This window comes from Anabrus simplex, chromosome 6, assembly GCF_040414725.1.
Source record: "Anabrus simplex isolate iqAnaSimp1 chromosome 6, ASM4041472v1, whole genome shotgun sequence".
Taxonomy (NCBI): Eukaryota; Metazoa; Arthropoda; class Insecta; order Orthoptera; family Tettigoniidae; genus Anabrus; species Anabrus simplex.
This window is the reverse complement of record NC_090270.1, coordinates 342,999,568-343,018,587: the sequence shown is the minus strand read 5'-3', so window position 1 is coordinate 343,018,587 and position 19,020 is coordinate 342,999,568. Positions and strand designations below refer to the sequence as shown.

The 19,020-nt window shown below is 37.1% G+C and overlaps 1 protein-coding gene across 1 annotated transcript in view; it reads right to left on the bottom strand.

Annotated features, from left to right (window-relative positions):
* The window catches only part of Neurl4 (neuralized E3 ubiquitin protein ligase 4), a 426,720-nt gene that overhangs the window by 349,562 nt on the left and 58,138 nt on the right, over positions 1-19,020 (bottom strand). Inside the window, exon 5 of the mRNA XM_067148903.2 lies at positions 4,105-4,379. Within this exon, the coding sequence (XP_067005004.1) occupies positions 4,105-4,379 (275 nt within the window). The remainder of the gene's footprint in view (positions 1-4,104; positions 4,380-19,020) is intronic.

The following is a 19,020-nucleotide window of genomic DNA, read 5'->3' as shown; positions in this document are numbered from 1 at the left end:
CCCGAGTATTGATTATAAGCACATATGGCAGTAGGTTTCTCCACAATTTCCTCTGCACCTTGACGTCTTGTTCTTTGCACAGGCTGAGTGGAATTGTCATAGAAAGTGGACAGCACAGCAATAATCCGCTTGTCATTCCAAACCAAGCATGAAGTGTTATCTTTTCGGAGTGCAATAATGTCATGTTGTTTCATTCTCTTTGTTGTGGCTTTTCTCACCTGTAATGGCAGACCTCTATTTATCATTACAATGCCTGTAACATGGATCTTTAGTTTCAGTACCAAGGTCGTAACTAGTATAGAACCAGTCCATAAAGACATGAAACCAGTTTTGTTGGTGGCTTGCAAAAACTTTTGTAATCAAATTAGTAACTATCCTGCAGGTGAGGGGTAAATCGGACCTAACAAGCGATTGTGTGCACATACGTATCCAGTACTCGAGTCTGACAGTACATAAATATGGAGTCCCACTTTATTGGTTTCTGCTTATTGTAACACCTAACAAGTGATTGTGTGGTTATTGAACCATAATATGCTTCAATCGCACATATGTATCCAGTACTCGATCTGACAGTACATAAATATGGAGTCCCCACTTTATTGGTTTCTGCATATTGTAACACTTAAAACACGACACGACCCTTGAAGCCTACAGTGCTTTCTTCAACACTCACATTCTTTCAAAATTGTGGGTCTGCCTTATCAGCATCAGGGGAAGACAGATGGAGATTCCAGAATATCTGTAGAAATCTGTCTCTAGAGAACACATTCTTGTAGAACACCTGCTTATCCAACCAGTCTTCACTAAAATAATCCTGCATTTCTGCCTTACTGTTCATCCCCATGTTGATAATTACACCAATAAATGCCTTCAGCTCTTCTAAAGTCACAGCTTTCCAAGAAAACTAGACTGATCTCTTCTGAAGTGGAATATTTTGCTGTATTTTCATTTCGGCAAATTTGTTTGTCTAATGGACAATAAAGGTTAGCAACTGATCAGTAAAAAACAGATGCTAGTACTCTAATTCTATTTTAGGTCTATTGTCACAGCTTATGAATCCACTGACTAACTTGTAAGGAAATTTGGGTGATCCTGTATCACCCGTTCTCAACGATCTCCAAGGTATGTTTGAAGTCAGCACTGTATGACTGGGATCGGGACGAGTCATAATATTATTGCTTCCTCCACGATTTCTTGCGATGATAACAATATCGTAACTTGAAACACTCACGGATATATCACTTTCATTGCCAGATTAAAAATTTTCATCAATTTCATGGTCACTATCATCAAAATCAGGCAAAATAGACACAAAAATCTTAGCTTCGGTCAGACTCTGCACCGCCATGTTGCTTTACCGCGACTGCTTTCCACTGTCAAGGAAACGGAGCAAGTTTGCCAAGCAATGAGAAAGTAAAACACTCCTATTTGATTTCTTCCGGTTTCCGGAAGGGACCACCACTTGTCAGACGAAGTACAAAAGCCCTGGCATGCCAGGTAACCCAGCAATGAGCGGCAAAACATTGTGTCGACTCAGGGTGGACACACGAGCTATAACACTAAGTGACGGCTGTCGAACGCGAGTGGAAAGGGTTAAGCGTTAAGTAATAATGAACTATATGCAGCATTAGACAGATGCATCAAGATTGCACATCATGTGGTCTACGCCCAGGAAATACATGAACTGAAGAGCGGCAAACAAGTGCTGAAGCAAAACAAATTGATCTATCTACACCCATTCCTAGATGGCCGTGAAAAGGTGGAAGACTCGACAATTCAAACTTAACATTTGATGCCAGTATCAGCTGATTCTTCCTCCAAAGCAAACTCTTAGTATTGTCAGAACATCTGTGGTTATAGCATGCTGGACTACAACTTTTACTAACAGCACTTCAAGTATGTTATTGGATTCCTACAGCCAGATCAGTGATCAAGTCAGTCTTGCATAAATGCCTTAGATGTTTTAGGCTGAAGGTTAGAGTTTCTCAGCAACTAATGGGAAATTTACCATCACCTACAGTCCAACCATCTTAGCTGTTTCTCAGCGCTGGCCCAATCTTAATCAAGTGTGGGAATACGCAGAGCAAAACAACACTGAAATGCTATACTGCCATATTCGTCTGCCTGTCAACAAAGGCAATCCATCTACAAGTGGTTAGCAATCTGTCTTCAGAAGCCTTTATAGCTGCCCTCAAAAGGTTTACAGCAAGAAGAGGGAAGAATGCACATATATACAACGACAATGGAACCAATTTCATTGGAGCAAACCAGGAACTATAGGATCTGAGAAAAATGTCCCTTTCAGAAACATTCAATCTACAATTTGTGCAGCAGCAGAGCAGCTAATCTGGCATTTCATACTTCCAAGTTCACCTTACTTCGGCAGTCTATGGGAAACACTGGTGAAATCCATGAAATACCATTTTAAATGGGCAGTAGGAAATAATATGCTGACATTTGAGGAATTAAGCACACTAACTACCCAGATACAAGCTTGCCTTAAATAACTTGGGTCCATGGGATCATCTGACAGAACTGTTAAAGGACGGGTGTTATCTCCTGGTCATTTTCTAGTTGGTGCACACCTCTCATCTGCCTATATGAGCCTGATTTAACTTACTTGCCTTTGAGTAAACTGTACAGATGGCAGCAAGTGCAGGCTTTGCAACAGCAGTTGTGGAGAAGGTGGTCATCTGACTACCTCAATTTATTGCAGCAGAGAAGAAAGTGGGCAACTTCCAAGGACAATCTGCTGCCTGGAGCAGTGGTAATTATTCGTGAGGACAATCTACCTCCTTTATGGTGGCGTATGGGACAATCTACCTCCTTTATGGTGGCGTATGGGAGTCGTCATCAAAATTCACCCAGGCACGGATGGGGTGATGAGAGTGGTAACATTGCAAACCAAGGCAGGCACACACAAGTTGGTCTTACTGCCTACTCAATAGGAAGTCTACGACAATTGAACAGTGTATATAAGATTGTATATAAGATTGTAATTTACTTGTATTATTGCTGAATCTGGTATATTCAAGGAGGAGGGAGAGTATGTTTGAGTCATGTTTGTTTATTATATGTTTAAGTTATGTTTCTTTTAGTTACAAGTTATTTGGAACGGTTGTACTGCGGGTATTGGTGTACTAGCAACAGTGTGTTGGCGAGTTAATTGGCACAACACGACGACGTAATACAGTCCATTTTTCAATTATGGTAGTTTCAATCATGGCAAAGGAACAGTTAACCAGTCATGCAGTGTGAAATAAATGTTTGTGAATAAATTTGTAAATATAGCACTGTGTTATGAACGAGTGAGTTAAAGCCCAACACTAGATTAAACAAGAGCTTCTTCATGAATTCGAATCGTGATTTGACAAATCTTTCTTCTGTTATTTTTTATAACAACTGTTACAGTTATGATAAGAGATGGCGAGAGTGTAAATGTTTACATTTTACAACAAAAGATCTACGATGATAGTAAACGTGTTTGCTGCGATACACTTTGTACTTAATCTGTTGTTATTCTAACAATAACTCTGCATGGACAAAGAATACACAAATATAAAAGAAAAAGGAAAAAAAGAGTAAAAAGCATTGATATCACTGACTAGCAAGACAGTGATCTACATTCTTATTCTGATATTACCACTTCAACAGAAAAAATTCGCATATAATACATGTTTCATTCACAGTGCTAGAAATGTACATGCAGATCTACCAGCAAAAATTCAAAACAATTATTTTTTTGCCAGTGTTTTAACATCGTACTCACACAACGAAGGTTTCTGGCGTCAGTAGGGTGGGAAAGGGCTAGGTTTGGGAAGGTGGCACCATGGCCTTAATTAAGGTACAGCCCCAGTCCCACCTGGTGTGAAAATGGGAAACCATGGAATAATGACCGTTCAAAGGATAAGGTGATAATATTGTTTTAAAACTTAACAATTTTTTGTATTATGTTCTATACTACCAGATTTTTTCCCATTAAACTGGACTTCAAGACAATGCGTGTGGACATATAATCTTTTCCTGAGGATTTAGAGATAACAGAAAAAATTACCCAATGTAGCTGATGATTATACTCCAAAGTAAAATTCATGTAACACTCACCTCAAAAAGTTCATTGTCCCGAAGCGGTCTGTGGGTCATTACAACTCCATTGTTGAATTCATCAAGAGGCCTTCTTCTTTCAGCAGTTCTATTGTTACACGAGAGTTTAACTAAGCTGCCACATCTCTCGTGGAATTGTAAGCGTTCACTCTGATTACTGTGGCAGCCATGTTGAAGGGTTGTATTTACATTCATATTAACATTTAAATTCGCTACTAAATTCGTAGTTGTCATCATTGTATGGTCATTATTTATCTCACCTTCTGATTCAGACCCTATGGAATCAATTTAAACAAAACATCATCTCAGAAAAAGATATTTAATACCATGAGCAATGATAAAATTGATTTAATTCATAGGAATAACTTAACAGAATTCTGAATAAAGCATTAACATACACACACAATATCATTCCGTGAAATGGAAAGGGAACAAACATATGAACAAACAAACAAAAAATCAAAACAGAAAACTAATGAAGACAATATCATACGTAGGCAAGTCAATAAGTATCTGCAATTTTGCTCTAATTGTCTTTAGGTTGGTTCTATGGTGTTGTGTGCTCATCAGCCACTAGATGGTACCGTTGTCTACATCTGTGGTAGGTTTCAGCATTATCAGATCAGTAAAGCTTATACTGTTGCAACGTAAAGATGGTCGCGCCACTCTCTGTTTGCACCAAGGAAGAACAGCGTTCCGTAATCCGTTGTTTTTGGTCCGAAGGTGTACCAGGAGCGGAAATTCATAGAAGACTTTCAGCACAATACAGGGACAATGTTTTGCCACAGCAAAGTGTGTAACAGTGGATTGAACAGTTAAAAAGGGGTCGCACGAGCATGAAGGATGAGGAAAGATCCGGGCATCCATCTGTAGCCATAACTGATGCCAATAATGAACAAGTGCGTGGTATGATTCTGAATAACATACGAGGGACTGTTGATGACGTGGCAAACCATACGCACATTAGCCACGGCTCTGCTGTTCTACCTTGGTGCAAACAGAGTGGTGCGGCCTTCTTCACGTCGCAACAGCGCAAGCTGTACTGATCTGATAATGCTGAAACCTACCACAGATGTAGCCAACGGTGCCATCTAGTGGTTGGTGAGCACACAACACCTTAGAGCCAACATAAAGACAATTATAGGAAAATTGCAGATACTTACTGACTTGCTCTCGTACAAAAGAATAACACTTGTCAGTGAGGGTAGGAGTAATAGAAAGGAGGGATGAGGAAACACACAAAAGAAAAAATGAGGAAGTGCAGCTCCACATCTTCATATAACACTGTTTTCACAAGATGCGTGCTGTCTCCCTTCTGTTGTTTTTTGCATACAGGCTTATTCACCTAAGATCCATTGAAGATATCGATATTCTGTTTCCATATTCTTCATTTGTAATAAGGGACTAGTGATGAGATCTGGTATGGGTCTTGCCATATCAGACCACAACGTATTGTTGACATGCAGGCAAGTCCTTATTGTGATCTCAGCACAACTGGTCATACAACTCTTAGGCTCTTATTACACAGGGCAGCCAGGTCGCGCAGCCGTGGCTGCCCGACCTGGCTTGAGCCGAGCGACTAGTGGAGCACCCAGACAGTTCCATGTTGCTGAGTGTCTGTTTGACCAGTGATGAAGACACGAGTGTTCGTGAGTTCGAGTATTAAGTTACTTTATTAATTGTCTAGTAGAGATGAGTGATGAGTATATGCTTCTCCTTGTACTATTGATGAAGAAGAGGAGAAGAAAAAAAAAAGATGCATGTGCACCCTATTCTATCTTCAAGACAATCTAAAGGGTTGTACTATACTCTTTTTGATGAGCTTTGTGCAGACGACAACAAGTTCTTCAATTACTTGCAAATGTCGAAATCGACTTTTTATGAATTATTAGGATTAATACAGCTTGATATAGCAGGAACCGATACTCAAATGAGAAGATGAATCACACCAGAAGAGAAACTTGTAGTAACTTTAAGGTAAGTAGCAAATAAGTTTCAATTTGAAATTAATATTTTTCATAGTTTACCTCCTTCATTAAATTTTTAAATGCATAATTACTATCCAGATTTGTGAATTTGTGCCGAGTGGTTAACAGTGTTAAATTTTTAAATGCATAATTACTATCCAGATTCGTGATTTTGTGCCTAGTAGTTAACAGTGTTACACCAGGTGTGCTATGGCTCATAGTACACCCCTCCCAGCGACACTACTGGCAAGAATGGGAATTGGAATCTTCGCCGTGGCCATGAAACCACAAAGAGAGAATCTTTCTCGCTGAAATCTCTTGTTTCCGCCCGGTCAAAAATATTTCCTCCTCATGAAGGTTTAAACAAAAACAGAGACAAACTAAAAAATCTGGATAATAATTCAGGACCGTAAAAGTTGATTTTTGCATAACTTAAGTAAGTTTATATCATTACTATTTAACCCACTGATATTATAGTAACATAATATTCCAATGAATTTAAGGAAATTAAAAAATGAATGCCTGTCATTAACAGATTGTATCAACTCCCATCACATTGAGGTACACTGTCATAAAATACATGGTTACCATTTTACATCACTCAAACTTCAAAATGTCACTCATTTGAGTCTCATGTGATTTGTCATTGGATATGCCTGAAGTTTTCAAGGACAGTGGAGATTGTAAGGTCACACTTGTAGCTTGGCCTTGCTGTAATCTGGTCTGAAGACAAATCTGTGGCTCTTGAATTACTACCTCAGGACTTTCTGGCACATGGGGTTGTTGCATAGGGTACCGTTGGATGGAATGTAGTAGCACAGGATGTTGCTGAATACGACATTGTGGCATTGAAGGTTGTATAGGATACTGTTGCATGTGGTGGTGTTGTTGGATAGCATACTGTTGCATGTGGTGGTGGTGTTGCATAGGCTGCTGTAGGATACGTTGTTGATTTAGTGCTTGTCCTGGCGTAGGGTTGTAAAGATGTCCAGCGTACCCAGATTCCTGCCATCCTTGTTGTACACCAGTTTGGGCTGCAGCGACGAGGGAAATAATTACATAAAATCAGCTTCATGGTCCGTATCGCACTTCAATAGATTCACAATGAACTATTTATTTATTTTCCACCTAGTCGATACAATGATTGCCTAAGGCAATTTTTATTGGTCAAAAGTGGTACATGTTTCGTATATTATCAACATCTTCAGCCACATAACACTGTTTAGATGAAAAATATATAAAATTGACAAAGTAATGCTTTAGAGGAAGTGTCCTTGAAATTAACATAAGATTGACAAGATTAAAACAAACAAATAACTCAAGAGAAAATATATAAATTATTTCTACAATAGAAAGCAGTCGTCAAGGAAACACTTGTACAATATTCCATAGAGAAATTGTCCTAATAAATATTCTTTTCTTAATAATCCATGAAAAAAGATCAATTTATAAATTAAAAATTATACAATTTATAAGTAATTATCGAAATGAAGAAATCTTGATATCACAGTGCGGCTCTTATTATTAATGTAGATGAAAATATAACTAATTCATAGTTGTCAAATCTTATTAAGCCTGCTTTCCTTTGGAACAGTAACTCCTGTCATTCTTTCACAGTTTTGCGCCGGGTGTAATATTGATGATGCGTTCTTCCTTGTTCTTGCACCTGAGGAGGAGGAGGAGGAGGAGGAGGAGCGGGGGATATAGGTGTGTCAAGAACTTCCTTGCTGTCACCTATAGCTTCAACTGAGGAGGAATAAGTTGTAGGGCTATCTGTAGGTGGAGAAATTCCAATTCTTTTTTCTTGATCCTTCTCAAGCATTTTCAAATATACTAGAATTTGATAATATAATGTATTCTTATATTCTACAGCCTCATTAAGGTTATCATTTTTCTTTACAAGTTGGTCTAGATGAATGTACAGGTCTTCATATGTGTTCATTAAGCTGCCCTTTTTTAACTTTTTTATGATGGTCAGGTCTTGTTCTATGTTGGTAAATTTATGACCTGTGGCAGTCATGTGTGATCCCATTGCTGAGAATCTTCTATGTTTTTCAGCATTCACATGTTCCAAATATCTAACTTTAAAATTGCGGCCAGATTGTCCTATGTATGTATTCTTACATTCAAAGCATGTGAGTTTATATATACCGGAATCAAAAAATTTATCTTTTTCCGAGAGATTTATTGTATCATGGTTGAAAATACTATGTTTCATGTTGTTATTGGTGGAAAATGCAATTTTGAAATTTTTTCTTTTAAATAAATTTGTTATTACATGAATGTTTGGATTATTATATGTGAACTTGATATATTTTTCAGTTTTACTAGGTTCGACTGCTAATTTAGATTGTTGCTTCTCCGAAAATTTATTAATTATTTTATCAATCATGTTATTGTTGAAACCATTCAAGAGGGCTTGTTGTCAGATAAACAACAGTTCTTTATTCCTTTCAGATTTGGATAAAGGAATACTAAACGCTCTGTTAATGTAACTATAATATGCTGATCTTTTCTGTGCCTCAGGGTGTAACGAGTTGTTCTTGATAGTGGTCAGTGTGAAAGTGGATTTTCTGTGTATTTTGAAAGAAAATCCTTTTTCTTCTCTTGTTGTGACTATGTCCAGAAAATTCAGTGATTTTTCAACTTCTTCTTCTAAAGTGAATTTTATATTGGAATCCAAATTATTCAATATATTTAAAACTTTATTGCTATCGGTGAGTCTGTTATCTATTATAGCGTAAACATCGTCCACATAACGTGTCCAAAAATCCAAACCCTCTATTTGATTAATAATTTTCGTGTGTTCCAAATAGTCTAAGTATATATTAGCCAATATTCCTGATGCTGGGGCTCCCATTGAGAGTCCTTTTTGTTGGTAAATTTTATTATTAAACGTAAAATAATTTTGATTTAACACGAATTTTAAAACATTAATAAAATCTTCAATTTCTGGTATGCTTACTAATTTGTTCTTCGTTAAATTCTTCTTAATGATTCTGATAGTGTCTTCTATTGGAATGTTTGTATACATGTTGGTTATGTCAAACGAACATGTCGTGCGAGATGATCCAAGTTTAAAATCTTTAACTAGATTGCAAAAATCCACTGAGTTTTTGATAGGTGTTTTACAATGAAATACGTATTTACTTGATAAGAAATTATGTATAAATCTAGAAGTTTTATAAATGGGGCTATTTTTGAAATTTATGATAGGTCTAATCGGTTCTCCCTGTTTATGTAATTTCGGTAGTGCTCTTGCAGTCGGGAGTCTAGGGTTCATATTTATTAATGTTTGCACATCATGTTCATTAAACAAGAAAGACGTGCTTTTTAATAGTTTTTTAAGATCCCTTTGAATACGTGATGTCGGGTCTTTATCAACTGTACTAAACGAATTGTTATTAAAAAATGTTTCTGTTTTTTCAATATAAACATTTCTATCCTCCTTTATCTGCTTTTGTGATAATTAAGTTATTTAGTTTGATTTTTTGTTTCAAGTTATTAACCGCCTTGTTGGTGCCTCGAAGTGATTTTAAACCTTTTACTAAAATAGGAATTTTCTTCTTAGCTTCATACCTTATGTCATTCTGTAAGTCTACAGGTAGATTCTGTATTGCTGTTTCTGTTTCAGCTAATGTGGTGATTAAATCATAACTTTTGTTTGAACTAGGCCAATTGAAATTAGGGCCTTGACTTAAAATAGAGGTTTCTTCTTCATTAAATTCTATCTCAGACAAGTTTTTAATTGGAGGTGGATAAACACTATCATCAAATGTAACATTAGGAACTAACCTTCTTTCTTCTCTATTAGATGCTAAATTTGTCTGAGATAGAATTTAATGAAGAAGAAACCTCTATTTTAAGTCAAGGCCCTAATTTCAATTGGCCTAGTTCAAACAAAAGTTATGATTTAATCACCACATTAGCTGAAACAGAAACAGCAATACAGAATCTACCTGTAGACTTACAGAATGACATAAGGTATGAAGCTAAGAAGAAAATTCCTATTTTAGTAAAAGGTTTAAAATCACTTCGAGGCACCAACAAGGCGGTTAATAACTTGAAACAAAAAATCAAACTAAATAACTTCATTATCACAAAAGCAGATAAAGGAGGAACAGTTGTAGCCCTAGATAGAAATGTTTATATTGAAAAAACAGAAACATTTTTTAATAACAATTCGTTTAGTACAGTTGATAAAGACCCGACATCACGTATTCAAAGGGATCTTAAAAAACTATTAAAAAGCACGTCTTTCTTGTTTAATGAACATGATGTGCAAACATTAATAAATATGAACCCTAGACTCCCGACTGCAAGAGCACTACCGAAATTACATAAACAGGGAGAACCGATTAGACCTATCATAAATTTCAAAAATAGCCCCATTTATAAAACTTCTAGATTTATACATAATTTCTTATCAAGTAAATACGTATTTCATTGTAAAACACCTATCAAAAACTCAGTAGATTTTTGCAATCTAGTTAAAGATTTTAAACTTGGATCATCTCACACGACATGTTCGTTTGACATAACCAACATGTATACAAACATTCCAATAGAAGACACTATCAGAATCATTAAGAAGAATTTAACGAAGAACAAATTAGTAAGCATACCAGAAATTGAAGATTTTATTAATGTTTTAAAATTCGTGTTAAATCAAAATTATTTTATGTTTAATAATAAAATTTACCAACAAAAAGGACTCTCAATGGGAGCCCCAGCATCAGGAATATTGGCTAATATATACTTAGACTATTTGGAACACACGAAAATTATTAATCAAATAGAGGGTTTGGATTTTTGGACACGTTATGTGGTCGATGTTTACGCTATAATAGATAACAGACTCACCGATAGCAATAAAGTTTTAAATATATTGAATAATTTGGATTCCAATATAAAATTCACTTTAGAAGAAGAAGTTGAAAAATCACTGAATTTTCTGGACATAGTCACAACAAGAGAAGAAAAAGGATTTTCTTTCAAAATACACAGAAAATCCACTTTCACACTGACCACTATCAAGAACAACTCGTTACACCCTGAGGCACAGAAAAGATCAGCATATTATAGTTACATTAACAGAGCGTTTAGTATTCCTTTATCCAAATCTGAAAGGAATAAAGAACTGTTGTTTATCCGACAACAAGCCCTCTTGAATGGTTTCAACAATAACATGATTGATAAAATAATTAATAAATTTTCGGAGAAGCAACAATCTAAATTAGCAGTCGAACCTAGTAAAACTGAAAAATATATCAAGTTCACATATAATAATCCAAACATTCATGTAATAACAAATTTATTTAAAAGAAAAAATTTCAAAATTGCATTTTCCACCAATAACAACATGAAACATAGTATTTTCAACCATGATACAATAAATCTCTCGGAAAAAGATAAATTTTTTGATTCCGGTATATATAAACTCACATGCTTTGAATGTAAGAACACATACATAGGACAATCTGGCCGCAATTTTAAAGTTAGATATTTGGAACATGTGAATGCTGAAAAACATAGAAGATTCTCAGCAATGGGATCACACATGACTGCCACAGGTCATAAATTTACCAACATAGAACAAGACCTGACCATCATAAAAAAGTTAAAAAAGGGCAGCTTAATGAACACATATGAAGACCTGTACATTCATCTAGACCAACTTGTAAAGAAAAATGATAACCTTAATGAGGCTGTAGAATATAAGAATACATTATATTATCAAATTCTAGTATATTTGAAAATGCTTGAGAAGGATCAAGAAAAAAGAATTGGAATTTCTCCACCTACAGATAGCCCTACAACTTATTCCTCCTCAGTTGAAGCTATAGGTGACAGCAAGGAAGTTCTTGACACACCTATATCCCCCGCTCCTCCTCCTCCTCCTCCTCCTCCTCCTCAGGTGCAAGAACAAGGAAGAACGCATCATCAATATTACACCCGGCGCAAAACTGTGAAAGAATGACAGGAGTTACTGTTCCAAAGGAAAGCAGGCTTAATAAGATTTGACAACTATGAATTAGTTATATTTTCATCTACATTAATAAGAGCCGCACTGTGATATCAAGATTTCTTCATTTCGATAATTACTTATAAATTGTATAATTTTTAATTTATAAATTGATCTTTTTCATGGATTATTAAGAAAAGAATATTTATTAGGACAATTTCTCTATGGAATATTGTACAAGTGTTTCCTTGACGACTGCTTTCTATTGTAGAAATAATTTATATATTTTCTCTTGAGTTATTTGTTTGTTTTAATCTTGTCAATCTTATGTTAATTTCAAGGACACTTCCTCTAAAGCATTACTTTGTCAATTTTATATATTTTTCATCTAAACAGTGTTATGTGGCTGAAGATGTTGATAATATACGAAACATGTACCACTTTTGACCAATAAAAATTGCCTTAGGCAATCATTGTATCGACTAGGTGGAAAATAAATAAATACTTCATTGTGAATCGAGGGAAATAATGTCGGCCCGGAGTTTTAATTTCCTTTCCGCGGGTACTTTGCGAATTTCGCTTCGCAAAGAGAGCAAAAACATCCTATCCTCATCAGTTTCATTACTGATACTCGAATTCTCCTTCAATGCAATTATTTTCTTTAGAACTTGAATGAGCTCATCCTCATTGCTGATTCTCTCGCTAGTTTTAGCTGAAGTAGTATTAATGCTGGGTGTATATGACGGAGCAGAAGTTTCGCTTTCTTCTTGGTCAATAATGTCCACTTCGTCCAGGCTTGTACTAGTTTTCTTAACTGTTGTTTCAAGAAAACGCAGCTGATCAAAATACATATATTGTGTCTTCCTCTTGGTAGCTGAACCACTCTTGACACCTTTTATCTGAAGGATTTCTCTTGTATAACATGTACGGAACGATTTTCATTTCCTTTGATTGAGTGTCACTGAAAATAAAGAAAATGATGTTGTTAGAATAAGCGCGAGCGAATGAAAATGTCAGCGAGTTACTTATGGTACATATTCTTTTTTCTAGGTATTCGGCTACAGGAACTTTGATGCAAGATATTCACTACCAGTATAGAATTAGTCAACCAGCTATCTCAGTATTTGTAAGACAGGTTTGCAATGCCATCTGGAACAACGTGAGACCACTTTGCTTTCCAGAATTCACTACAGAATTTTGGCTTAAAACAGCTGCTGAGTTTTATGAGAAAACCAATTTCCCACATTGTATAGGAGTTATCGACGGGAAACAAGTTCGAGTAATGAAGCCAGTAGACAGCGGTTCTTTGTACTATAATTACAAAAACTATTTTGCCATATTGTTACTCGCTATGTGTGATGCAAACTACAAATTTATTTTTGTGGACGTGGGTGCTTATGGTAAATCATCTGATTTGACAGTATTTAAGGACAGTGTCTTCAAAAGGAAACTTGATGAGGGCTCCTCAAGCTCAATCATCTTTTCAGGGATTCGACGTTCCTATGCCTTTTGTGATTGTTGGAGATGAAGCTTTCGGGTTGACAACTGAAATACTTAGACCTTATTCAGGCAAGTGTTTGAGTGATAAACAAAGAGTATACAACTACAGACTGAGCAGAGCACGTAGGATATAGAGTGGTCTTTTGGGATAATCGCTAATAAATGGAGAATTTTTCATCGCCCTTTGAATGTTGACCTATCATTGTGCGAGTCCACAATTCGAGTTTGTTGTGTTTTACATAATTTCATAAGGGAAAGAGATGGTTTCAGAAATGAAGATATCTTGTCAGTCGATGGTTTATATGACTGGAGTGAGAAGTATCAATGCCAACGAATGAAGCAAAACAGCTCAGGGATAAGTTTTGTGATTACTTTGTCCGTGAAGCAGGAGCTTTACCTTGGCAAATGGACAGAATCTGAACAGACAGTAGATGTGCACAACCGCCACAAAAATGTAAATATTTCCAATAAATAAAGTTTAGATTATCAGTCAGCTCGTTGTCCTTCTTTTATGTTTGCCTATAATTGCAACTATTAAAGCCCACTAATTTGTTACGGTATCTCACAATTATAGTAAGCCTAAGCAATGCTTCTTGATATCCTTATTTTTTTAATATACATAATGTAATAAGTAAAAAATGCAACTTATTTGCAAGGGATACTTACGGAGGTTATTCTTCTCAAGTAAAGGCCGTTCTTCGAAGTCTGGTATGAATATACACATAACTTTGTTCCAAGCATTTAATTTTACATGCTTATTGCTATATTCTTCAATACTACGGTTCCAAATCTGAGGGCGTCTTTCTATTTCACAGATGAAATCTTCAGTGTTCACTTTTGAGTCTATGACACTCTTTCAAAAGTTGTTCCTGTTTCTTCCTTTCTCCTTTCTCTACACTTCCAGTAGCACTTATATTATCCAAAGCGCACTTCCACTTGCCATCAAGAAAACAGTGCACAGTAGCACGTGGCTATACGTAACTACTGTAAACTGTGGCTGCCGGTCTCTGGCTGCCTTGTGTAATAAGACCCATATATTTCAACGCCCGGCTATCACCAGTGGTCGCCAGATTGGTTGCCGGGTGGAGAAGCCTCAAGGTCAACAAAGTGTGGTCGCGCGATTGGTTGCCCTCGTGTAATAACATCCATAACAGTCCATGCCCGATGAGTGGCTGCGCGACCTGGCTGCCCTGTGTAATAAGAGCCTTAAATATAAGAGATTTTTTCATCAAGTAGACCAATTATAACCTATCTTCTCGTTCACAAGTGTTATGCCACTGGTGGAACTACGACTTGATTCTGCGGACTGGATTAATAACAACAACAGAGCAGAGTGGCTGTGAGTGTTACGCTGTATGTCAATGGAGCCAAGCTCTGCATTCGGAAGTCGAGGGTGTTTGAACCCCACTGCCGCCTGTCCTGAGAATAGTTTCCCCATTTTCCCTCCCAGGCAAATGCCGGGACAAATCCTATTCGTAGGCCACAGCCGTTTCCTCCCACCTCCGTATCCAATTTCATTCACACCCATTCATTTCATCTTCGTTAGTTTCTCAGCTGCGGTTGGCATCAAAAAGAGCATCTGGCTCTACAAACATGCCATATAATTTCATCTCAGGTCATCCCCACACCTATATCAGAAAATGGGACTACAGGGTAGACGTACACACAGTGTAGATAGAGTACATAATAACCGATACAAACCGCAGATATGGTTTAACTTCATCTCTACAGGTACGGTACGGTCCACCTCTGCTCCTCAATTTCTGAATAATCAGACAAAACTTGAGATCATTTATTTATACTGATATCAGTATAGATAATTTCAGTTAAGAATGAATTAATTTTATTTATTTGTAAGTTCGTCCCTTCAGGTATACAGTATTTAATTTCAATTTTAGTACAGTCACAATCTAGGCTAACAGAAAGCTGAAATGTATTTCTTTGAAATAATAATGATATGTATTAGTAAGTATAAAACCTACATGATATTATCCTATCAGAGCTACAATGCAGCTCCTATTTCAAGTATAATATTTATTTGACAATAAGATGTGCTCTTTAAACTTCGGAACTGATGTCAGAAACATGCTGAATGCTAGTTTTTAGGGGGTGGACTGCTCATCAATGAACAATAAACCAACTCTTATTCACTGTTCTATAGTTTGTAGACGAATAATAAGACCTAGTATTGTCGAGAAAGCCTTAGGAATTGATGGCCTGAAGTATGTAATCAGAGATGAAATGCTGAATATGAATGTAAATTTAGAATTTAGAATTTTGATTTGATTTGATTAGTAATAAAGATCCTTCTTTATTTCAGCATGTGTAGGATATTCAATATTATAGTCACATCTTTATGCTCCAAGGCAAGACACATTTTAGCTATGTATACCAACTGGTACGATTAATGTGATAGTTGGTAAAAGAATGTATGTTTTCATTAATGGTAAGACAAGTAAAATTTTCCATACTGTAAAGGCTGTCGAGTTATGTTCTAAAGGAACTCATTCTTTGAGACAATTCATCTGGAACTGCAGAAGACATGATCAGTAAAATGTTTGCCATCAGAGTTTCAACTGTATATGGCATGAAGTTATGGGTGGGGCTTTTAAGTAATGTGGATAGATGTTGTATGCTTCTGAATGACTTGGTATGTTGCAAGGTATCCTGTGTATCCTTGTAGATGAAAGTTAGTCTGTTTGAAGTTTGTTCCGAACATAGAGCACTGATTTATGTACTGAGTGGAGGATGCTGAGTTTACGGAGTCTTGTAATGCATTCTACTTTTCTCTTCTCTTCAGGGAGGATATAACCATCGACTTAAATAGTATGATCTACATGCTGTAATCCAGATACAAAAAGAACAGTCAATGAAAGTTTCATTATAGTGAGTCTGACTTGATTACTGACAAAATGAAACCGATGGCGCCACATGAAAGAGTCATTAACACTTACTTCTAAGAATACAGGAAATAGTGTACCAAGGGTCAGACTGTAAAATGAACGGTAATGGAATACGTTCCGGATGATAAGGAACTCATAATATCTATTTTCAAGATACCATGGTCCTTTCCATCATGTCCTAATACCATGCCCATCTACACTGTAAAGCTGTCGACATTCTTGACCACTGAAACAATTTCCATAAAAAAGATGAAAATCTTCAGCTTGGTAGGATTTGGTATCCAACATTAACTAACACCTGACTCCAGCCAGTCCACGTTCATTCTTTTAGCCCATCCCAATTCCAAACTGGACTGTACAATGTTATCCACTCACAAGCCAGCCTACATTTACAGGTGCTGGCTGTCAGCTGCATGCCAGAAGTGTCCTTAGCTAGCCATTCATCTATGAGGGTGCCAAGTGCATTTCAGAAGCATTTTTCAGCCTGATGATGACAACAGAATGAACCACATAGAAAGAAACATAAATATTCCAGTATTCCTATCCATCAATAGAGGTCATACCTTGACGGTGCGAAGGATACTGTACTTTCATCAAGGGCAACACATCAAGTTGCAAAGAAAACAACTGGAAAACAGTTTCTTTAGACAACTATTCTACATTTATAACTATTAGATTCTTCAATCTGCCAAACTAATTTTGAGTAGTAAATTAACTGAGTCGAAACTGAAAAGAGATGGCTTCAGATATTACAAACTAGTCTACAATTAGGAATTTTCTACTTCTATAGTAATTGCTGTTACTGTGCTGTCTGTGTCAAGGAGTGATGATAGAATTAACTTTCAGTAGAGGCTTAGAAATAAGGTGTAACAGCAAGTAAAATTTTGCCTGGGCAAGGAAGGAGGATAATATTTTTCAGAACCCTCCAGCTTTTCTAGTGACTTTTGATGATGATGATGATGATGATGATGATGATGATGATGATGATGATGATGATGATGATGATGATGATGATGATGATGCTTGCTGTTTAAAGGGGCCTAACATCTAAGGTCATCAGCTCCTAATGGTAAGAAATAGACAACATGATATGATAATTAAAATTTAAAATTGTAGCCACTGACTAGAGTTTAAAATAAATGGTGATGAAAAATGATTTATGAGATAAAAACAAAATGATTTATGAGATAAAAACAATCAGTGGATCTAATTCGCAATGCCTTACTTACTAACACAATTATAGAAAATACAGGTGATAATGGAAAAGGCATTGCCTGGAAGTATAGAGATATAAATACTATTCAAATTAGAAGTGAAAATAACACACTAAAACACGCAAACACGAACTAAAATAGAGTTAATGGGATAAAAGCGCAGTTAACAGAAATACACTAAGACAAAGGACATTATTACACATGATAAAATAGAACATTATCTCTCACAAAACGGATGACGAAATCTGCTGACTACTCGTCACCTCGCAGGATATGGGAGATGGTACTTGGGAGTTTTAGACTATGGCGCAGATCGACCAGGTTCTGCACTCAGTAAGGATGTGTACCACAGCAAGATGTGCCGCAAGTACACACCGGAGGGGGGCTCTCCTTTCAGTAAATAGGAGTGCGTTACTATACCATGGTCATTCCGAAGACGACGTAACACCACTGCTTCCCTCTGAGGAGCCCGAAGGGAAGTCCTCCACACCTTTGTTGTACCGTTTATCGCTCTCAACTTATCTGGAAGTAGAGTGGCCTGCAACTCCATCTCGCAATGGGACATAACCAAATGTCTCGGCTGAGAGCGAATATCACTTGTAAGGCAACGGGGGCAATGTAACTGCCTTCTTGGCAGTCTTATCAGCTAACTCGTTTCCCTCTACACCCATGTGGCTCAGGAGCCACATAAATGTCATTCTGGTGCCGGCCTCCGAACACCCGGCCAGCAGGTCCTGGATCCGCTGCATCAGAGGATGCCGAGGCAAACAGGTATCAATAGACTGTAGCGAGCTCAAGGAGTCAGTACACACCAAAAAGTGTCGGCGCTCATCGGACAATGCATATCGCAGAATTTCGCAGATAGCATAGAGCTCTGTTGTACACACACTACAGGTTTCCAGGAGAGCAAAAAGAAACCTATCGTTATCGACAACGAACGCACAGCCCACTTTCGTTTCTGCCCTCGAACCATCTGTGTGAATGACGACTGAACCTGGATACCGGCCAACAACGGACATTTTTTTGCTAGTGGCTTTACGTCGCACCGACACAGATAGGTCTTATGGCGACAATGGGATAGGAAAGGTCTAGGAAGGAAGTGGCCGTGGCCTTAATTAAGGTACAGTCCCAGCATTTGCCTGGTGTGAAAATGGGAAACCATGGAAAACCATCTTCAGGGCTGCCGACAGTGGGATTCGAACCCACTATCTCCCGGAGCAAGCTCACAGCCACGTGCCTCTAACCACACGGCCAACTCACCCAGTCAACAACAGACAGGAAGAGCCTCCGATATATCGGAGGGTCCGTATTTTCCTTTGGGCCAGTGTGCTGATCCAGGATTATTTTAGGTCGTCGTATTATCCACG